Raw genomic sequence first — 21,980 nt, 5'->3', positions numbered from 1 at the left:
ATGATGCTAATAATCAGGTGGTCTTTAACCAGGAGCAGAACTAGCATTGCAAGAAAATTGTACATTTGCTTGTACTGTATTGTTAACTGAATATGCTACTATGTGTTATATAATTGTATTAAATCCCAACTAATTTAAACTTTGTTGCTGGGACTCTAAATGTAATTGTATTGTCCGTTTCTTCAATATCACTAATTTATATGCACTGGATGAGGCAGGGTCTGTACATAAAGGCAATTAGAATAAATATAACAAAAATGTGATGGCTATAAAAGAGGTACAACCACCTTCACTTTACTTAAGGTTCAATGTATTAAAAGTGTGTTAATTTATTTATACACCGTAAAGCAGTTTTAAATAGTTAAAACACATTTGTACTGCTTTGTGAATAAATAAAAATGTGTATTTTTCAGTTATTTGTAGAATGACTATGTGCCTCCATCATTGTGGCTCTTATTATCCACCTTTTATGTAGTAACACTAAGGGCTCTTTCATATATTATGTGCTTCATTTGGAAATTAAAGCTTCAGAGGGATTGATAACTGAAACCAAATAAACAGCAATTCATTTTGTTGAAAACTTAAATTCAGTGACAACTTCCCCTTTATTTTCAAGTGAGATTTTTGTAATTGAACCAAGGTCGCCTGTTGTAAATCTGGTTCTTGTACATTTAGTGCTCATATAATGACATTGATAGACACTGACTCTACAGTCAGGCACAGTGCTGGCAGTAGCTTTTCCTTTCAGCCCCTGACATTCAGTCTTGGACCTCTCTCAAATAGAGTCTGCCACTGTGCTGAATGTGTAGCAGTTTTGTGATGTGGAATAATGTCCACCAAACTCATTCCACTCATGACGTGAGGCCGGATTCAATCCCAAGGCTCCAGAGTTGATTATTCCACAGTGCCACCTAGCCCCTGGGTGGTTTATTTAATTTGAGCAAATTCACAAATACCAATAAACTAACTGAACCATATTTAAGACTTCAAGTCAATATTAAATGGTAGCTTTGCAGAGTTATTTAACATATATATATATATATGTGGAGCTTAATCAAGTGAGTGAGTGCTGACTTTTATCAATACAGGAATATAAAACACAGCATTTTATTTCAAGGAGTAGCTCCAGATTAGTGATCTGCCAGTGATTAGCTCTGACACTCCTATGTGCAACATCCAGTCTGAGATTGTACTTGGATTGTGTCAGTTGATTACAGCTTTGTCCAAATATTGTCTTGGGTAAGATAACTTTTGATGGGATGTTGAGGCAGCTCAGAATCACATTTCAATATAAAGTGCATCTACAGTTCTATTGTCTTCAGTATTGATTTATTTACTGATGCATCAATTGCATTTACCACCATTTATTTAATACTTTCACCTGAAGTGTTCAAGTCGATAGCAAATGGATTAATCAACATCATTAGGGTTGGGATTACCTACTTTTTTTTAAAATACTGAACTGCAATGTGAATCAGGACTGAATCGGTGTGCAGTTGATACAGTTATGTGCAAGATGCTGTATATAATTGAATACATAGGACACGTTTTGATTACAAGACATCTGAATGTGATTGGATTATTTATGTATTTTCCATACAAGTTTACAATAAAAGCATAGCAAACAATAGTAAAGCAAGATAAAAACATAGTGAAAACAATTAAAGCATGCTAACTCACAGATAACTATGGTACATATATTGTAAAAGCTTTGAAAAACATTATAAAATACAACATTACATAATTTACATATCAGCCTCGTGTGTATATATTTATACACACGAGGCTTATGTCATTTTTAATTATTCCATTGTCCCCGATAATTTCTCCATATTTTCAGTTAGACAGGCTGTACTGGCACAGAGTTCCCAGGGTTATATATTTCCTGTCCCCTTTTCCTGAGTTTTTGGTGGAAGGGGGATGGATTTAGGACGGAGGTCTTGGGCAGTCACATGGACTCAAGTTTTTGATTGATGTCCAAATGCCTGTGTTGTCTAGTTTAAACAGGCAAGTGTAGCAAACTGTGTCTGCTCCACGTTTTCTCAACTCTTCAGAAACATTTAGTTTGTTTGTTTGTTTTTGCTTTATATCTGGGACTGGCTTAACATTGCGCTGCTGTAAACACTGCATTTTAGCCATGTAACTTGGTAACATTGTGTTTGAAACACACAAAAGTGGTCACAAACTGGAATAACGTTTAAAGGAGGATATTGCGTGTTGTGGAAAACGTGATATTTTTAAGCATAATGACTGAAGAAGGGAAAGCCGAACACAGAGGTGAAAGCGGGAAAGATTTGGAAAAACAGCTCCGTTTAAGAGTTTGCGTTTTAAATGAGCTTTTGAAGACAGAGAGGGATTATGTGGGCACCCTGGAGTTTCTGTCGGTGAGTTGTTTTTTTTTTTAATGTTTTTTTTGTTTGTTTTAGATTAATCACACAAATTAGTTGTATTACACATTTAGAAACATCCGGCTGGGAAGACTTGCAAAAAACTGTTTAATATGCATAGGACTTGCAGGCAAGCGACTTTGCACTTCAGTGCGTAAATCGTGTATTGCCTGACAATTACTTAAACTATAGGCTACATTATGTCATTAGCCTGTTGGTGTAGTTTGGTTAAATTGCTTTATAAAACGAAATAGAAGAAAGAGTGGGTTTCCACAACTTGGAAACTAAGCTGTTATGCAATGTACATATTTCTCATCACTTTAGTTTCCCGTTAATAGCATCCGCATCGTTCCCCAGGAAAGCAAAAAGAGCTGACAGTGACAGCACTGTGTAGAAACAGGGCACGATGACACTTTTTATAATTTTATTTTAGTGAAAAAAACAAACAAACAAAAACCAAACGCATTTGTTGTAATTATGTATTAATTTTCCTTGGGGGTTAATGTTAATTGCAGAAATAATCCACTGATTTCCCGAAAGTATTGTAGAAGAGGACACTTTAAATAACAATGGATTTCCCACTAATGTAGTCACTTCCTCTGTTGATTATCCTGGTGTTTTAAAACTGTTTTGTAATGACATGACATCTGGGGACCGTGTTGGAAAATGCAGCTGTCAAAATAACACATTGAGACCCGGGCCACAGGAAATGCAGTGATTGCCCTGGTTTAAATCTGAAAGACAAACACATTGGAAATGTAAAAAAAACGCCAATCGTCAAGTATCAAAAGTGCCCAGCCATTTAAAATGGAGATATCAAACACAAGCCAAGTTTTAAGAAACAATTGGGGCAACCTTGACCCCCCCCCCAACAAAAAACAAAAAAACTGTATTTTGCTGGCATGCAGGGTTTCACATGCATAATGGACAATTACATTACAATTTGTATGCTTTATCACGTGTGTTGAATATGGTACTGTATCTGTCCTCTGGCAAAGTAGGAAGGGGTAGTTGGTAGTGTTCTAAAGCACCTCCCATCCTTTCACTGTGTAGTTAGAGAAAATAGTGACAAAAAACTAAAGCTGGTTTGACCCTGTTTATTTCATGGGTCTTTCTCAAGCAGCAACTGCCAAATGTGTCAAATTATGCGAACTGTTGCCTACTTGTAACCACCAAACTAATTTCACAAGGCCAGAACATTACTCCAGTAACCCTCCACTCAGTACTCCAAGCAGTATTCTACATGGTCACCAGATGGTAAAAGCTCATGAATGTTATTCAGTGGGCTTAACCAATGTTTATAATGTTAAAGGGTTATATAAGTAACATGTTTTTGTAAGTGTATACCCTTACAATTGTCCCGCTCTCTGCTGGTGACAGTGAACCGTGGAAAATGAATGACCAAAACAAACTTGAAGATAAACTTACCTGCACCATTAGACTTTAATTTGTTGTTGTATCTAGTGCCTAAAATCCTAAAATAAATCACTTTGAGCCAACTTGTTGAACAGAAGTACATGCAAGTCAGATGTCAATCATACTGTATGTTACAACTTATCTTCAGGCCTAAGTGTGGGGTCATGTCTAGCTTTCTTATAGTAAACCAGAATGACCTCTAGAGATCCACTCTGGGATAAAATGGTGCCGCTAGTGCCGCTATACAGTAAGTATACTGGTGCCAAAATTAAAATGTAATCTATGGCTAGTCTGTGAATCATTCATTTACATTATTAAACATGAGCCCCCAATGTCCTTACTGAAGCCATAACATATATATGTGTTTTAAATTTAGTGTTCCCAATTATTTTACCCCTGATTTTCTCCTGAATTTGGAATGTCCAATGATCTTTTCCCCTCACCACAGCAATTTCCCACACAGTTCACAACCGATGGCCCTGTGGGCGTCCTTTGACCCCACGACCCAGCCAGCTTCCTCTTTTACACCCAGGAACTCGAACGGATTACAGCAAGCCACTGACTTCTGGAGAACAAAGGCCAGCCCTGCAGGTGTCTGCCTTTGAGCTCACTGGGCACCTGGCCAGCAGGGTTCGCTGTAGCACGATGCAGAGAATCAGTCTCTGCCGTTTTGCCTCCCTAACCTACGGGGCGCACCAGAGCCAAAGGGACACTCCCTTCGGAATCCCCAGTGAAGATCAGCGACTTTGCACAGCCAGGACGTGAACCTGCACTGTGTGAATCACCCTGCACACCACGTGGCTGTGCTTGTACCAGGGGACCCCTGTAACATATTATTGACCCCCAGTTACTGTGGTCTCAGCATCCGCCAACTTAGGCAGGTGCAGTTTAATGCAGCTGATCAGATACGAAGCGTAGTTCCTCTGAAGGTTGTGCGATTTATTATGGGATTTTGGGTGTAAAAAAATATATATACTGAAAAATTCAAGCTGTATTCAAATACCAAATTACTTCCCCATAGTCCAAAGATGTATCACAAAAAGTTATATTTAATGTAGCTAAAAATCACTACACTGAAATTTGAAAGGTTATTCAATAGTTATTTTCACAGCATCAGCATTAAGGAAACTCAGTTCTGGAAGTACCTCCTACTGCCAAAAAAAAATATTGGGGGAAAAAAAACAAAAAAAACTTAGCAGGACATTTTCTTTCACCGCAGAATTCACAGGTGGAGGCAAAATTAAAAACACTTGGTCTGGCAATATATGCTTCCGCTGTTTTTATAACTTGACTGCTTTGTAACAAGATTTACATTTGACCAATCTTACAGACATTTAAGTCAACATGGGGTCTAAGACAAGGAAAGCAGGGTGCTGAGAAAAATCTTGAATAGTTGTCAGGGTATAGACTGAACGGATTGAAACTGCTTTGTTTAAAAATCATATTATTACCCAACCCAAGGAATTGTCTTTCATAATAAATGCTTGCAAATGGTTGTAGGGTGAAGCTAACCATTCTCAATATACTGGCCTTTTTTAATAGGCCTGTAAGGTTTAGACGTTTAAACGGTAAACGTGGATTAAAAATATTTCCGTTTAAAATTTGTATTGTACATTTAAATGCAACTTAACAGTAAAATATATTATCAAATTATTTTTGCATATTTTCCGCAAAGCAAGATACTTTACCTAGATTGCTCCAGTAAAATCCCAAGTGTATAAAAAGCATAAATCCCAAAGCATATATATGGCTAAGTCAACTCTGGAATTCTTGACGAAAATGAAGATATACGTTCTGGAATGGCCTTCGTAATCACCTCAATCCAATAACTGATCTGAAAAAAAGCTGTAGGCAAGCATTGTGTATCCAATCAGTCTGAGCTAAAGAATGTATGCAAGATAGAATGGGCCCAGATTTCACCAACAAGATCATCAATGTCTGTGGCAGGGCTGAGACCTGCCTCTGTAAATGAAATGTTTTGCTTTGGGTTTCTAAATAAAATATGGTTGTTTTGATTGTAAATAAAATGTGCTCAGTTTTGTAAAAGCAAAGTATGTGCTGAATGACAGGGCTGGGAGGTTAGAAACCACTGCCTGCCTAGTTGGAATCCAATATGCAGCAGGTGGCCAGGTGTCAATTGCATAATTGATGATCAATTAACCCTGGTCATCTGCCTTTAAAAAGAGGCTGAAAAGCCACTTTCTTTGTTTTTCTTTGTTTGTTCCTGTTCTTGTGTTTCTCGTGTACCTGCATGCAGAGCAAAGGAAACCAAACAGGCTGGACCAACCAAGATTATCACCGTGTTAGAGGATTTTTAATCCTACCAAAGTTTATTTAGTTTGTTAGGAAGAAAGTTCCTGGTGCGTGACCTCCCTGCGTAGCGGAAGTAGCACGTGGCCCGAGCTTGGCCGCCTTTTTATTTTCTAGCTGTTTTTGTACAGTGTTTATTTTGGTTTGGATTTTGTATTATGTACACCTGTGTGTATGTCCTTCCGCACCGGGGATACCATTGCTGGTACCCTAGTGGTGGCCACCAACCACTGCAATCCCTTGTAAATAATAAAACCTGGATACCTGAGTGGCGTTTGCAACCTCAAACCCTCTGTCTCTCTTGTCTCAGCGGATACCCACACGGTAACAGAGCACTCCTGTTACAGTGTCATGAAAGCAAAAGGACATGCAAAATACTAAAGCAGGGGTGACAATACTTGTCATGAATGAATATTTTAAATGAAATAAGTTAAATGAAATGTTTGTTTTTTGGATAAAGATTATTTGTTAAATTATTAGAAATTGTGTATTTTGCTTTATTTTATTAAAAAGCGGTTAAATGTTTGTCCTTAATCTGTTACCTTGAATTATGGTATAATAAATGTAGGGTGCCAATACTTTTGTCTGACTGTACGTAATACCTGAAAATTAAATACTCTAGAAATAGTCACCAAACAGTTAGTGTTGTACTGATTGGATTGGTACATCAAACAATTTTCTATGGTGATACAGTACACTAGCCATTTCCCTGACAGTAATATATTTGTTTTTTGTTCAGTTAATGGTAACTTTCACAATCATCATGAGTTGGAGAGGTCTAGTTCTTCTGGCCCACAGTCTTAATTGGGACTAACAGAGTCTCAAATGAAATCAGTTTGATTATTATTTATTTTCTTAGCCGACGCCCTTATCCAGGGCGACTTACAATTGTTACAAGATATCGCATTATTTTTACATACAATTACCCATTTATACAGTTTTTTTTACTGGAGCAATCTAGGTAAAGTACCTTGCTCAAGGGTACAGGAGCAGTGTCCCCCACCTGGGATTGAACCCACGACCCTCCGATCAAGAGTCCAGAGCCCTAACCACTACTCCACACTGCTGCCCTTGATTGTGATCTGCTGCTGATGGAAATGAACAAGTCTTATTTCAAAACCACTTTCAAGTCAACCTAAGTGGCAGGTGGAAACTTCGCATAACCTCTAAAAGAATATGTTGTCTTTGCTGAAAAAGAAATTGTGGGCCTTGGAGGGGAAAGACATCTTCCCAGGGTAGTGTTGTGGGATGTGATTTGAAGCGATTGAGGGAGGAAATGATGAATCCTGATTATTTGGCGCCTATTTATGTAAAGTATTTCCTGACTAAGGAATTCCTGGGGGTAGGGAAAAGTAGCATACAATAGGTTGCTCAATGACTGGTGGTTCAGGGGAAACTAAGGCTTTGCTTGTTACATGGTATAACTTGCAGAGAGTTTGAGTTAGAGAATGAGTGCTTATCACTGCATATCATTATTTATTTCTTAGCAGACGCCCTTATCCACGGCAACTTACAAGATATCACATTATTTTTACATACAATTACCCATTTATACAGTTGGGTTTTTACTGGAGCAATCTAGGTAAAGTACCTTGCTCAAGGGTACAGCAGCAGTGTCCCCACCAGGAATTGAACCCACAACCCTCTGGTCAGGAGTCCAGAGCCCTAACCACTACTCCACACTGCTGCATATGATTCAACATGTTTATTTTCTTCTAAGCATGTGGATTTAAACTTCCTTAGCATGGGAGGGACAGTTAGTTGTTAATGGTACCACTATTAAAAGAGACGTTATTTCAGATGAAATAAAACGCTACGAAGACAATATTATGGTTACTGAAAATGCAACTCTTAATGTTCTAACCCTGGGATTTATTTTAAAGTGCAGTATTGCTTTTTGTTTAGCATTTATAGGACAAATTATTTTGCATCAGTTGTTTGTTTTTTTTTTTTTACTTCATAACGAGTAACATTTAAGATTTTAGTACAATCTTTGCTGGTACATTTGAAATTATTATTATTTTTTTTCTTTGTACTAAACCTTTTTGAAATAAGAACACTTTTGAGCGTGCCACTCTTTGACATTCCTGCCTGGATTCTATTCACTGTTCAGATAATTAAAACAGAGCCTGTAGTTTATGAAAGTCAAACATCTACAGTGTATGTAGAATACACATAAAATGCAGGGGAGGGTCGTGTTTTAAAGATTGAGTCCTATGCGTATGCAACTTTAGTTTAAATATTATCAATGCTGAAACAGAGCTTAATTAATTTGGTGTCAAGTAGCCCTTATGAACTTTTACCATAGTAAAAGCATAGAAAAGTGGAAATAAAGCATGGTAAAGCATTGTTAAACCCAAAGAGATCTAGAGGTATGGTAAAGTAAAAAAAAAAAAATCCTAAACTATGGTAAATGCATAGTATAAACAAGGAAAAAGCATTCGAAAACTGCACATTTACTGTGAACTTTTATAAGGGAGAGACTAAAGTTTGACAGTTGAGGTGCACATGCTGTACAAGATGCTTGTTTTTGTATTTAATATTAAGATATTTACAGTAAGTATCAGTTGAAACAAAAAATCCAAAGTTGAGATTTTTGTATAAATTTAGTGCATATGTACTGTAAATTCAGCATGTGTCTACATAGAATGTAGTACTAAATGCTACTTAATAAGAGCATTAACAGACCCACAGGTTGAAGTGGTCCCATTTCAATTTCCGTTTGTGAGAACCTGTGGAGCAGCTACTTGAGTTGTTCGTTATAACAATTCTTAAAACATTTCTTTGATATGCTACTTAAATATGTTTGAGATTAACAGTTGTGTTGTAGGTTATAAATTAACTGGTGCACTTTTCCTCTCGGGTTTCAAATCACTGTGCAGCTTTATTCTCTTGGTGTTTAGAGCTCTGGATTTTATGAGCTTCATCTGAGAGGCACATCTGTCGAGAGCAACATTATACTTGTTACTTTTGATTGTTTCATAATTAACCTCAGGGGGAGCTCAATGTTAACAATTGCACAGAACATCTGAAAATGAGAACAACTGCATAAAACCTCTAGAATATGGTAATGAAGCGTTCATGCCACAAATCTTAGAAATCTCGCATTCAGACAGTCCTGCTGTAAAGTGTATCATTCTTCCAGTGTTGCATGATTTTGATTTTAAAACTTTGTTGTTTTAAATCTTTTGTTGAATCATAGGTGTCGTATTGTGGAAAATATGCCCTCGTTTCTTCATTATTTATTTATTGTCAAGCAGCAAACCTGTTCATATGGTTGATGTGACTGGATTTTATGTTTCACCTATTTACTATATATATGACATATAAAGTGGTGTTGGTGGTTTTATTTTGCAGTGCAGAAACCAACATAATAGATGCAGTCCTCGTTTTTCAGGACTCACACTTTATTTACACGTTGCACAGTTTCTCATTAAATCGTCCGTTTACAGTCTCCAAAGGGTATTCTGAATACTAGGCGGTCTAAAATTCTCAGTGATGTGCTCTTATGATACAGGAAGGATGAAGCCAGATGTAAACAAACTTTGAGCAAAGGCGCAAGATGGTCAAAGTGCATGCACAGCTGCAGGAGTTTAGTCTATCCTGTTTTTTCAGTCTTTCCGTGTTATTTTGTTATTTCACGATTTATTTTATATTCAAAAAGGATTATTTGATAACTGCGAGTTGATTGCTGTAACATTTATGGCATCAATAGTTATTTTTGGCAAACTTATTTTTTGTGTTAGAGACTCCTGTTGTAAGTGATCTTTTATCTTTGGCAGAACTGTGGGCCTAAACATTATTTCAGATATTTTTTTCCACTTCTGAAATAGGGTGGGAGTGGAAGAGGTTGTGTTACCGACCACTCAATCCTGTAATTTGTGGGGTTGAGAAAGTATATGGTTGTCCCTGGTTACCTTGCTGCCCAGGAGGGATATTTCCAGGCTAAAAGTTATCATTGAGGATTCCTGCCAGAGTGTCTTTTGTTTTGGGGCCTGTTGCTGCAAGGAACCTAAAGTGAAAACTTAGAATATGCAGAATTTGGAAATGTATATATGCATTTGATGTACACAGCATTTGTGGGGCTAAACGTTACATTTTATAACTTTTGCACACTTTTTTTTTCTTTTAATGTGCGAACAAGAAGGCGTGAGACACAGATGGACAATTGATCAATACAGCCACAGCATTGAGGGATAAGACATTCCATGAATGTTTTTGAATCTTACACTGTAGGTAGTGGCTCACATGGCTGTTAAAATATCTGTATGATTGGGTCAAGTTCAAGGGTAGGACCAATAGCATGTGTGTGGGGTTCCACACCCTCCTTGCATTTAAGGGACCGAGGGAATCAAAAGGGGCTGTTCACGCCAGTTTGGGTCTTTGTTCCTGGAAGCAGTGTTGCTGTCAGAGCTATGGACTCTGAACCTGCCTTCGAGAGCAGCATAAGTAGAAGAGCATTTCTGCTGTTTTCCTTCTACCTTTCCCACACGCTACAGTATCTTGCTTCCTATTTAGTAAAAAGACAAAAGTGATTCATGGCTAGAAATGTTTTTAGTTTTATCGACAATGATTACTACAAGTAGTAAAGGTAACAGAACACAGTATCTTACAGAAAATTCTTCCTGTTTGTTGGTATTGATCCTCATACAAATCAAGGTTAGACATTTTAGAGACCCTTGTTAATATACAGTAGGGATTTGAAACCTAAAGTTTGCCAAAGTGCATACAGATCTTTGAATTTGAAGTTTAAAATGCATATGGAACAGTTTAAACAAACAAAAACCAGACACAGGGTATGTTGAATGACTTTGAAAAAATATTGGAAAATTAAAATCTTTTATAGCTAGAAGCTGGAAGATGACTTCGTAATTCTACGTGTTTTAAAAACTTGCACTAAGAATTAAGTAATTTATAACGGTATAAGTAGAGACTGATTTTAATTTTGATATCTCTCTGTAAAAGTGCTGCTTTTCTTTATGAATTAAAGCTTTTTAAAGATCTGTTTCGGTGTCCTTTATGGCAAAGATTTCCTTCCTTCCTGGATCTACCCTTCTTTACATTGTGCATGCTATTTCCTGTGCACAGTCTCCTGCGGTTCCTTCTCACACTTGGTTCCCTTGAGCCAAGTTTTTATGAGACTGACACTAGGTTTTAAAGGATTCTGTAAGTAAAATTAATATTAACCTTAAGTCACCTGAATACATTGCCTTGTGAGAAGTGAACTATAAATGGCACACACAGTTTCAGTGTTAGCACCTCAATAAGCACCCCAGGCACACACACTATGAGTCCGTTTTCTCAGTTTTGAAGAGTGAACAGCAAGAGCAACAGCAGTGCAGTGGACGCTGATTTGTGTAGCAGCACAGAGTGTGGGCATTTTACAAAGCTCGGAAATTCAGATTGAACTCCGTCTTAAAGCTGGATGCGGCACAGTTGAGTTTCGATTTGCTGCGTTTCAGCATATGTTGTAGTTTTGAAATGGCTGAAGCAAACTGGCTTAGGACAAAAAACAAAACAAGAAACAATTAAAACGAATAACAAAGTACACAATTATATAAAATTATATATAATTACAATTTATGGAATGTTTATTTTAACATAGTAGATAATTTCATTTAGTCATGTTGATGTACTGTAGGACTGTGGTACTTTATATTGTTAATATCCTTTCAAGTAAACTAAAATAGACAACACAAAATACATATTAAGAGACAAACTATGTGTCAAAAACCTTAATTAACATTTTTTAGATAGTGTGCATGTGTGGCAAGATGGCTTTCGTGTGAACGTCACACCAGGGAGGAGACACAGTACTGGGAGTATGGAAGCAGTGTTGTGTGAGTTTATTGTACATAAACAAATAAAAAGATGAACACAATGAAAACACTGAACAAACCAAAACAGCACCGTGGCCAAAAAATATAGACAAACAAAACAGACACGAAACAAGTATACGGGTAGCAATTGTTATCATCTTTTAGTTTTAGTTTCACTTATCACGACATGCCTCGTTCCGCCTCTGAACACACTAAGTTCAGCCAAAGCTGCAGGTTTTCATGTTGTGGCCGAGGGGTTAACTGGCTCTCAGTTTCCTGGTTTATCCCTCAGCCACATTCGGCACAGGTTTCATATGCGTGGTCAACAGCCAGTTTGTCAATAAGCACTCGCTGTTAACCACGCGTTCTAACGATTTTATCTGGATGGGGCATTGTATCCGCATCCAGGCTGTCAAACAATAAAACAGTTTTTAACACATTAATTAACAATACAACAAATAATACAATACACACAGGGGCGGGGTGTACCCCGTCACAGCATTATTATTATTATTAGTTTATTTAGCAGACGCCTTTATCCAAGACGACTTACAGAGACTAGGGTGTGTGAACTATGCATCAGCTGCAGTGTCACTTACAACTACGTCTCACCAGAAAGACTGAGCACAAGGAGGTTAAGTGACTTGCTCAGGGTCACACGAGTCAGTGGCTGAGGTGAGATTTGAACCGGGGACCTCCTGGTTACAAGCCTGTTTCTTTAACCACTGGACCACACAGCCTCCTTAAGCATGTGACTTAATAAATGTAGCATCTGCATTGAAAGTACCTGCGATTGAGAGAATAACTAAACATTCCTAAGTCAGTTAAATGCAACATGGTCATATGCAATAATTTAGCAGTTTGAAAATTGGAGGTGACCTTTAGGATGGAAGAAAAAGACAGGGAACGACGTTGCAAGGCTATTAGAACAAGGCACCTTTGGAGTTGAAAATAAGCAGTGTTCTCAACTCTGTGTAAGGCTGCCCTTGTGTTTATCATTACCTTTGAAACTTACAAGAAACTAAGTCAAGCAGACAAACGTTTCAGCTACTGCCTTCCTCAGTGTACTGATGATTAACTGTATGTGGTGTCATTTTTATATTTTGGTTAAACAGCACTCATTGTGATTAGTATGTCAATGATGGATGACCAGTAGTGAGGTAGAGGTGTACCTTGTGGCATCATATCTTTTCCTTGATAAAAATAGGCTTATATAGACACACTGAATTTGCAGGCTTGCAGTTTTGATGAGGTTTTCTTTTGTGCTGCAATAGTGGTATAGGTCTGTGGTATTGAAAAATGAACCTAGCTATTGAGCTATGCATTATAGCCCTCTTAGGCCAGCAGAAACAAAATGTGGGAATCGTTCTTCAGTGAAGACAAGGGGTGGAATGCTTGCTACTTTTCCTACTTACAAAAATGTATCCATGAGCACTTTGTACTGCAGGAAGACATGTCTATAGTCAAACTAATGAGCACAGTTTTAAAAATTAAGATTTTTGACTGCACAGGATCTGTCAAAAAAGGATTTTTAAAAGGTCGTAAATGATAACTATGTAGTATTGATTTTGGCATTTTCAAGCAGTCGTTATGCCTATTTTGTTATTAAATAATCGTCCTAATGTGATTTCCGAAATTGTTAATTTATGAAATATCTTAACGAGCAGTGCTTCTTGCGACTATTTATTTTGTTTGCGTGGGAATTTAAAAACAAATCTGTGTTAATTGTCATGATTTATCAGGAGTTAATTTGCACTTGGAAAAGGAGGGTTTCAATTAACAAAACAGTATGTAACTCCCCTTGAAACAGAAATTTAACAGACCGCAGCTGACGATACAGAGAGAGAGAGTGTACAGGACCAGAGTTAATTTCTTACAGACAACCTAGATAATTCAATATTTGTAGTTATGAAAATATTTTAGACTTTTCTATACTTTTTCACTTGTTTTAATCATTTGTAACCTTACGGAACATTTGTTGTTTTGCTAAAATGATATACCGTTTTGTACAAAATGTAATGTTATTACCAAGAAATTATCGGTGCAACTGTAGCCTTTTTGAATTCTGCATACATGCATTATATGACAGCTGACCTCTACTGTAGATTTTATTTGAATTATGTAACTGAACTCTTGGTATAGAAAATGGCATATTAGATATTACAATAACGTTTCCTTAGATGATTGCGGATTTGCAATGCGTCCTTATTGTCTTTTAACACCTGTGTCTTATCCACACAAGAACAGGCGTACAAGGGCATACGGATCCACTAGGAATGTGATCGAGTTCATTGACATGGAATTTGCCTAAATGTACTTAATGTTGTCAGACTCCCCCCTCACTTTATGTACAATGTACACTTCCACCTTCACACTTTTGTATGCATATCAAATGTTCTTATAATACTGTAAGTCTTCAGGGGCTACTTCTAATCAGGTTGAGTTTATTTATTGCGGAGGCGAGCAACGAGTACCAGAGAAAATGCATGATTAGAGGAATTCACCAAACAATTAATTCTAAACAAATTGTGTATTGGGTAAGCCGCTCTATCGTAATTTTAAACGCTTAATAAATAGATAATGAAGTGTTATATACATGTATAATATAGCTAACAACTACAAACACAAATGGCACTTCCTTCAAACTTATTTATTTATAACCTACAATCGTACCTACTAAAATAGACAAAAGTAGATGTCAACATAAGAAAATATATTCCAACCAATATAGATACAGTACGTTTTCTTTCTGTTTAACCAAATAAAAGATTGCAAAATGCACACTAAAATAGCTATATATAGTAAGCTGTAGCAAAATATTCCCCCTGAATGAGGGTAAATGACTAGTGGGGTTTAATTTGTATTTATTTTTTAATTTTTCTTAAATTTGTGCCATCCGATTTTTACCCACATACCAGATAATCGTAAATTATGTGAAGTGTTCTAAATAAATGTACATTCCGCATGACAAAATGCACAATTTTAAATTAAGTTTACAAATTATACACAACAGACATTCCCATTATTTATTTCCATTTGGCTGCTGCTCACTGGTGGGAGAGCCGCCTCCCTGTACGCTAGCTGTTTCCATAACAGCAAATTCTGCTTCCATTCATTTTTCTTGATCTTGTTAACATGCATTTTGATTAACAAGTTCCCCTTATCTAGTCGTTGAGACAGGAAGTGACCTGCATCAATTAAGCTTTTTAACGAGAAATGCGTTCATTAACAACCTCATCGACTCAAATTCAAAGCATTAACAGATTGATTTAATTACACATTCACGTGCTACTAAAGCTCTCGTTACTATACCACGAGTCTGATACAATAACACTGTTTTTTGAAAAGCCTGCCCATGGTTTCTTAGTGTCTGACTTGCTTTTCATTTTGATAATGAATGTAGACCCTAGCTGCTCTATTCTCCCTGGTATGCTTCACATGGAAACCAGTCCATTTTAACTGGCTCTAGGGTTCTTATGATTTGTTTTTTATTTTGTGTTTTGTATAATTTTTTTGTGGAAATGATAGAATTTTGTATCATTAAAACCAGGTGAAACACACGAGTATAGGGGAATACAGTTATTCATTTTTCAAGCGGTTTGCTTAAATGTAATCTTTGAAAATACCGGGGGAGAGATTTGTCATGACTGAAATCCAAACTGCTTCAGGGTCGTTAATAATTGGACCAGTGTGTTTACCTGAAATAACAGATTGTTATCTTTGCATGGGTCAACGGCCAAATAAATCATGCCAACTTACACAGTAGTAGACCATGAGGATTGATTAAACAAATTGTTTATTGCACCAGCTCTGTGCTCAAACAGTATGGAGAGAGCGGTCATTAGATGATAATCTCTGTGAGGAGAGGCAGGACAGAGACAGGAGCTGCAGCCAACGGTCCCCTTCAAGGAAGCATGCTGATTAGGCAAGCTGCCCAAGCTAGGTCATCCCACGAACCAGCATTCAATCCCCCTGTCATTAACTAGGCAGGAAGCCGTTCAAGTCTCTGGCTGCAGCGAGGGGTTATTGGGGAGCCGGGACTACACTTTTCATTCACAGAAACAAGTATGGCACTGCTCCCAGTTTCCTTATATGGGTCCTTTCACAGTAGCTTTTAATTAAAATTCATGCTGCCGATGGAAAAAAAAAAAGAAAAACAATACTTTTTTTTGTTGTCGCCAGCTTCTCTTAAGAATGTCGGACAAACACAGCACAATGCACAAGTAGGTGGTATCCAAGCAAAATGTGTTGGTTAGCAACCTAAATGTACTGTAGCACAGTGGGGATGGGATTGGAATCATCCCCACAGTAAAATGTATGGTTTTTGTTAGTTTGGGGAAATGCACCGTTGTTTAATTGTTTTTGTTAATTGTTTTATTAGTAATTATCCCCTGCACCTGGTAGCCATTGTTAAATTAGTACCAGGTGCAGGGTATTTAAGAGAAACAGTTAGTTTGCTCAGGACTGCTAAGAAGAAGGAGGCAGGAAGTGGTACTCTGCGTCCTGGCAGTCGTGAGAAAACCAAAGAAAAGGTGCTGCAGTAAACCTATGTGTGTTTTTGTTTATTGTTTTAGTGGGGAAACAGCCTAGCTGTCCCACTTGTAGTCAGGGTGTTCTTGTGTGTTAGTTAGTGCTCGTACAGAGCTAGGTGTTTATTTTGTATTTTGTTTTGATTTTGTTCTGCATTAAAAATTAGTGCAAAAGCGCGTTCAAACCCTCCATCTCTGTGTCTGGTCAGTATTTTAAAGGGGCAAAACGAACCCGAGCCGCAAGGCTCGTTTACAGTACCTAATTGAAACCTATCTACATTAGCCCCCTGGACTTTAAGTTGCAAGACAAAAAAATAAGAATTACAGATTCACGTACAGTATTAAGATCAAAGTGTATTTCGTAAGTACATATTCTTGGGCTGTATTTCTGAATAAATAGCTGGATTTTAAATAAATGTACTTGACTTTATTTACTTTAGAACTTCTTCCAGCATTCTGTTGACTACCTACATGGAGTGAGAATAATGCCACCACCCACGTTGGGTTTTTTGTCAATCTGTGTCTTACATTTCATCCATAACTTCACACTCAGTCAGAAATTCTGAGGTACTGTATACAACTTGTGCTGCACTGTTTTATAGAATTAGGTCTTGTTTCGAAAGATTATTGAAGTTTTGAGGCCAAGGTGGGTTCATTATGAATAAACTCTGTAGCACAAAGTTTAGGGGTTTCCTTCATTCATGTGTGAAAAAGCACCATATTCTTCCCAATCACCCGAAGTAGGGATAAAAGTATTTAATGATATAATAATTATATCTCAATCCAATAATATTTCTAAATGGCAATATCTTCATGCTATACCAAAGTAGGTCATAATAGTTTTCTTATCTTCATCTGGAAAATCTTGGTACCCTGGTCATATAAACCCTACAGTGTAACAAGCGTTAAATCTGACATTTCGACTGGGACCTAGTTTGGGAAGGCAGATTTGAAAGAAATGGATTGCATAAAACTTGCTGAATCCTTACCCAAGATACAGTCTAAGTGTCTTGCAAATTCCTTGTGATCTTCTTATATGAACTAAGCATAACCTTTACATTTTTATGGCATGGGTAAGTTAATCGAAATTATAAAGTGGCTTGGATAAATTAAGTGCTGTGATTGGCTGAAGAAGAACACATGACCATGTGGTAATAATTGTCTTTTAGAGAGCTTAAGTGGGATAACCACTAAGATTTTCAAACTTTTAGTTTCGTCCTGGAACATCTGTCACTGTGCTTTATATGTATGGAAAAATATTTCTATTCCAAAAAAACAAATGAATCATCTTGTTAGGTTTCAGCTTTTATTCTGTAGAAGCAACCAAATTAATTTTGTTGGACAGTCATATTTATCTAAATGACCTAAGCTATGACATCATAGACAAACTTACTTACCAGATCTATTAATATTACCACACCTTAGTAACAATTATCTAAACAGTGTTTCTGTAGGTAAAAATGTCAACATACAATTGAAACAGCATTTACATCACTCAATCTTTTTTTTTCATCTCTGTCCCTAAGAATTACAGAAAAATTGGCAAATATACTGTGGTATTTATTTAGTCAGAGAACAGAACAAAGAAAACTGAGGCAAGCAGTAGCAGTAACACTATTCAAAAGCCATCTGAGAAATCACCATGCAAGTCTCACTCAGCATGTAATATATACAGTATATGCAGCAACGGCTTCTACTTATTAAACTAAATATCGCCTTATAAAACTGACTAGCGAGTATGCAATGTTTAAACTAGACACAACAGATACATCTCACCACTACCCTCCGATTTCAGAAACATATCTAAAACAAAATTAAAATCTCTCCTGCTCTCTGCTGACACAACCGTTTGGGCTTTTAAACAAGGTCGGGTTCGGCATAGAATTCTATTGTGCTCGCCACGGACGGGAAGGACTGTGGCACTGCACAAACTGACACGGAAGTTGTTTAGTCCACATATCATCTAATGCTGGTTTACAATCTAGGGAAATTATGCCGGTTACCGGAATCACTGTGAAAACAGCCTCAGAAATTATTGGTCAGGTTCTCTTGGAGACCGCAAAGCCTGAGTAGGATCGTTTTCTACCAAAAAAATAAAATACATTTGCAAGCCCCACCTTTGAGTGCCAGTGCAGTGCAGTGTTTGGCTGTTCCATGAATCCTCCCTCAGATATGGGAAATCAGTCTGCTTTCAATTCACAAATGTCATTTCATCTCGAAAATGTTACTATAAATGTCTATGTTCAATGTCATGTTTATGGCAAATAAAGTACAAAATATATGTTACAATCAAACAGTCTTCAGGGACTGTTTTTTTCTCAGTGGAAGGATACATAATATATTTCTTATTTGTTTCCTTAAAAAAGCTAGTTTGTGTAATTATTAAAAAAAAAAAAAAAAAAAAAAAAAAATGTAGCCATTTTATAAGCTAAATAACCCACTCCAGGGTGTGCAGTAATTTATTCTTGTCGCACTTCCTGGCTGGTTGAAGGGACTCGGCCTGTGGCCTTGTGCATTAACACACCCAGGGCGTACCGCACACACTGTCGTGAGTTATTTCTTACATAACATGGCCATTCACAAAACTGTCTGGCTTTACTCTAGTTAAAACAGTTATACATGGGGAACTGCTGAACTGAGCAAGGATCTTGATGCAGTAAAACATAACCACTGTAATTCCCCCACCCACTGAATAAAAGGGTATTCTTCTCAGCTTCTCTGCAAACTGCTTACATGAAGCACACTTGATTCCATATGCTTAAATGGCTTTCGGTGTCTGCCTGCAAATTTTATATATGTAAACTGTATATAATACGAAAGTTTAAGTGCATTAAGACAGAGACGTGGTTTTTAAAATAAAAAAAAAATGTAACTAGCTAGCCTTCTGGTATTAATAAAATACATAAAGCATCCTAATTTAGAACCAGCCACTCCATCTGCAGAGGAGTTCTGTTTGTCCCAAGACAGCATGTTAACATTCTTAGCAGTATTTATAGTCCATATATCCTGTACACATTTAGATTATATAGGCTTATTTAAGCAGGTTTAAAAGGCTTTATTCCCAGCTGTACCATTGCATAGTAAAATAAAAAGGAAGACTACTTGTTATAAATAATTTTTTATTATTTTCTTGTTTTCCAGATAACCTTTAAATGGCCTATTCTGTTTTATTTTGCATTGAATCTGTCTGTAAGAATCAATCTTTCCCCTCACATTTTTAATGCACGCTTTCAGTCAGTGTTGCATTTCACAGTCCAGTAGTTCTGCGTCATAAAAGCATGTAGAATGTGCTGAACTATGACATATAGATGACCATTGTTCATACAGTTAGATTCCAGCACTTTACTGTCCTTGGGTTTTAAAGGACCTCTCCCTATTGATTTAATGAATGTCTTTATGTGTGTGCCAAGAGAGCTTAAGTGGGATAACAACTAAGATTTTCAAACTTTTAGTTTCGTCCTGGAACATTGTCACTGCTTTATACGTGTGGAAAAATATTTCTATTCCAAAAAAACAAATGAATCATCTTGTTAGGTTCAGCTTTTATTCTGTAGAAACAACCAAATTCATTTTGTTTGATAAAGTCATAATTATCTTAAATGACCTACATTTCTATGTCGTCTTAGTCGCTGTATCTGCTGCAATGTTCTTACTAATCAAATTTCCATTTCAGATAATACATGGGGACTATTGGTAAACTGTATTTAATTGATTGGAATGGTGGCAGATCGAAATACTGTAAATGTAAAAAATGTATACAGTTGTAAAAATGTATACAGTTGTAAAAACATCCAACTGTTCATATTGATCATTTGTGTGTATGTTTGTGTATTTGTGTGTGTATAATTTCGCACCAGTAGGGTCTCACAAGTCAGTTAACACTGAAGTGCTTATTTGTGTCTGGTTATGCAGTTGTCTCAAAGGTTTACACTTGGATCAGGTTGCCAAATAATATGAGCTCTGCATACACTATTATTGTTTCCCGCAAATACATAGAGAAAGATTTTCTGCAGAGAATAGCCAAACATCTGACAATTATGGCAGCACTCTTCTATGGGGGGGAAAAAAAAAATCAAATTCTTGGCTCCATAATAATAGTACTCCACACAATGCCTTTCCTTGTTTGACAAGTTAGAAGCACGACTGTGTATACCTTTACAATTGTGAACTTGTCATTTCCTGACACACACACATATATACAGACGTGCTCAAATTTGTTGGTACCCTTACAGTTCATTGAAATAATGCTTCATTCCTCCTGAAAAGTGATGAAATTAAAAGCTATTTTATCATGTATACTTGCATGCCTTTGGTATGTCATAGAATAAAGCAAAGAAGCTGTGAAAAGAGATGAATTATTGCTTATTCTACAAAGATATTCTAAAATGGCCTGGACACATTTGTTGGTACCCCTTAGAAAAGATAATAAATAATTGGATTATAGTGATATTTCAAACTAATTAGTTTCTTTAATTAGTATCACACATGTCTCCAATCTTGTAATCAGTCATTCAGCCTATTTAAATGGAGAAAAGTAGTCACTGTGCTGTTTGGTATCATTATGTGCACCACACTGAACATGGACCAGAGAAAGCAAAGGAGAGAGTTGTCTGAGGAGATCAGAAAGAAAATAATAGACGAGCATGGTAAAGGTAAAGGCTACAAGACCATCTCCAAGCAGCTTGATGTTCCTGTGACAACAGTTGCAAATATTATAAGAAGTTTAAGGTCCATGGAACTGTAGCCAACCTCCCTGGGCGCGGCCGCAAGAGGAAAATCGACCCCAGATTGAACAGAAGGATAGTGCGAATGGTAGAAAAAGAACCAAGGATAACTGCCAAAGAGATACAAGCTGAACTCCAAGGTGAAGGTACGCCAGTTTCTGATCGCACCATCCGTCGCTTTTTGAGCGAAAGTGGGCTCCATGGAAGAAGACCCAGGAGGACTCCACTTTTGACAGTAAAACATAAAAAAGCCAGACTGGAATTTGCTAAAATGCATATTGACAAGCCACAATCCTTCTGGGAGAATGTCCTTTGGACAGATGAGTCAAAACTGGAGCTTTTTGGCAAGTCACATCAGCTCTATGTTCACAGACGAAAAAATGAAGCTTTCAAAGAAAAGAACACCATACCTACAGTGAAACATGGAGGAGGCTCGGTTATGTTTTGGGGCTGCTTTGCTGCGCCTGGCACAGTGTGCCTTGAATCTGTGCAGGGCACAATGAAATCTCAAGACTATCAAGGCATTCTGGAGCGAAACGTACTGCCCAGTGTCAGAAAGCTCTGTCTCAGTCGCAGGTCATGGGTCCTTGTGACAGGGTTGACCGATGGTGTGGTGTAAAATGACAGACTCCAGTCCAGTTTTACAATTTAAGCGCTTGGTTTTTATTTCCCTTTGCCCCAAGCTACCAAAACGCTCTCCAAACAAATAATAATAATAAATCAAATAAACAATAGGGAAGCCGGGATACACAACAATGTGTAACCCGACAAAATAACAAGAAACGGGGGTTGCAG

General features: G+C 37.2%; 1 protein-coding gene across 1 annotated transcript in view; it reads left to right on the top strand.

The window, feature by feature from the left end:
• Positions 1–1,898: 1,898 nt before the first annotated feature.
• LOC117394402 (phosphatidylinositol 3,4,5-trisphosphate-dependent Rac exchanger 2 protein-like) overlaps positions 1,899–21,980 on the top strand; it is a 142,899-nt gene continuing 122,817 nt past the window's right edge. Inside the window, exon 1 of the mRNA XM_033992638.3 lies at positions 1,899–2,384. Within this exon, the coding sequence (XP_033848529.2) occupies positions 2,247–2,384 (138 nt within the window). The 5' untranslated portion in view covers positions 1,899–2,246. The remainder of the gene's footprint in view (positions 2,385–21,980) is intronic.

This window comes from Acipenser ruthenus, chromosome 3 (assembly GCF_902713425.1).
Source record: "Acipenser ruthenus chromosome 3, fAciRut3.2 maternal haplotype, whole genome shotgun sequence".
Lineage (NCBI taxonomy): Eukaryota > Metazoa > Chordata > Actinopteri > Acipenseriformes > Acipenseridae > Acipenser > Acipenser ruthenus.
The sequence above is the reverse complement of the archived record's forward strand: the minus strand, read 5'-3'. Positions and strand labels throughout refer to the sequence as shown.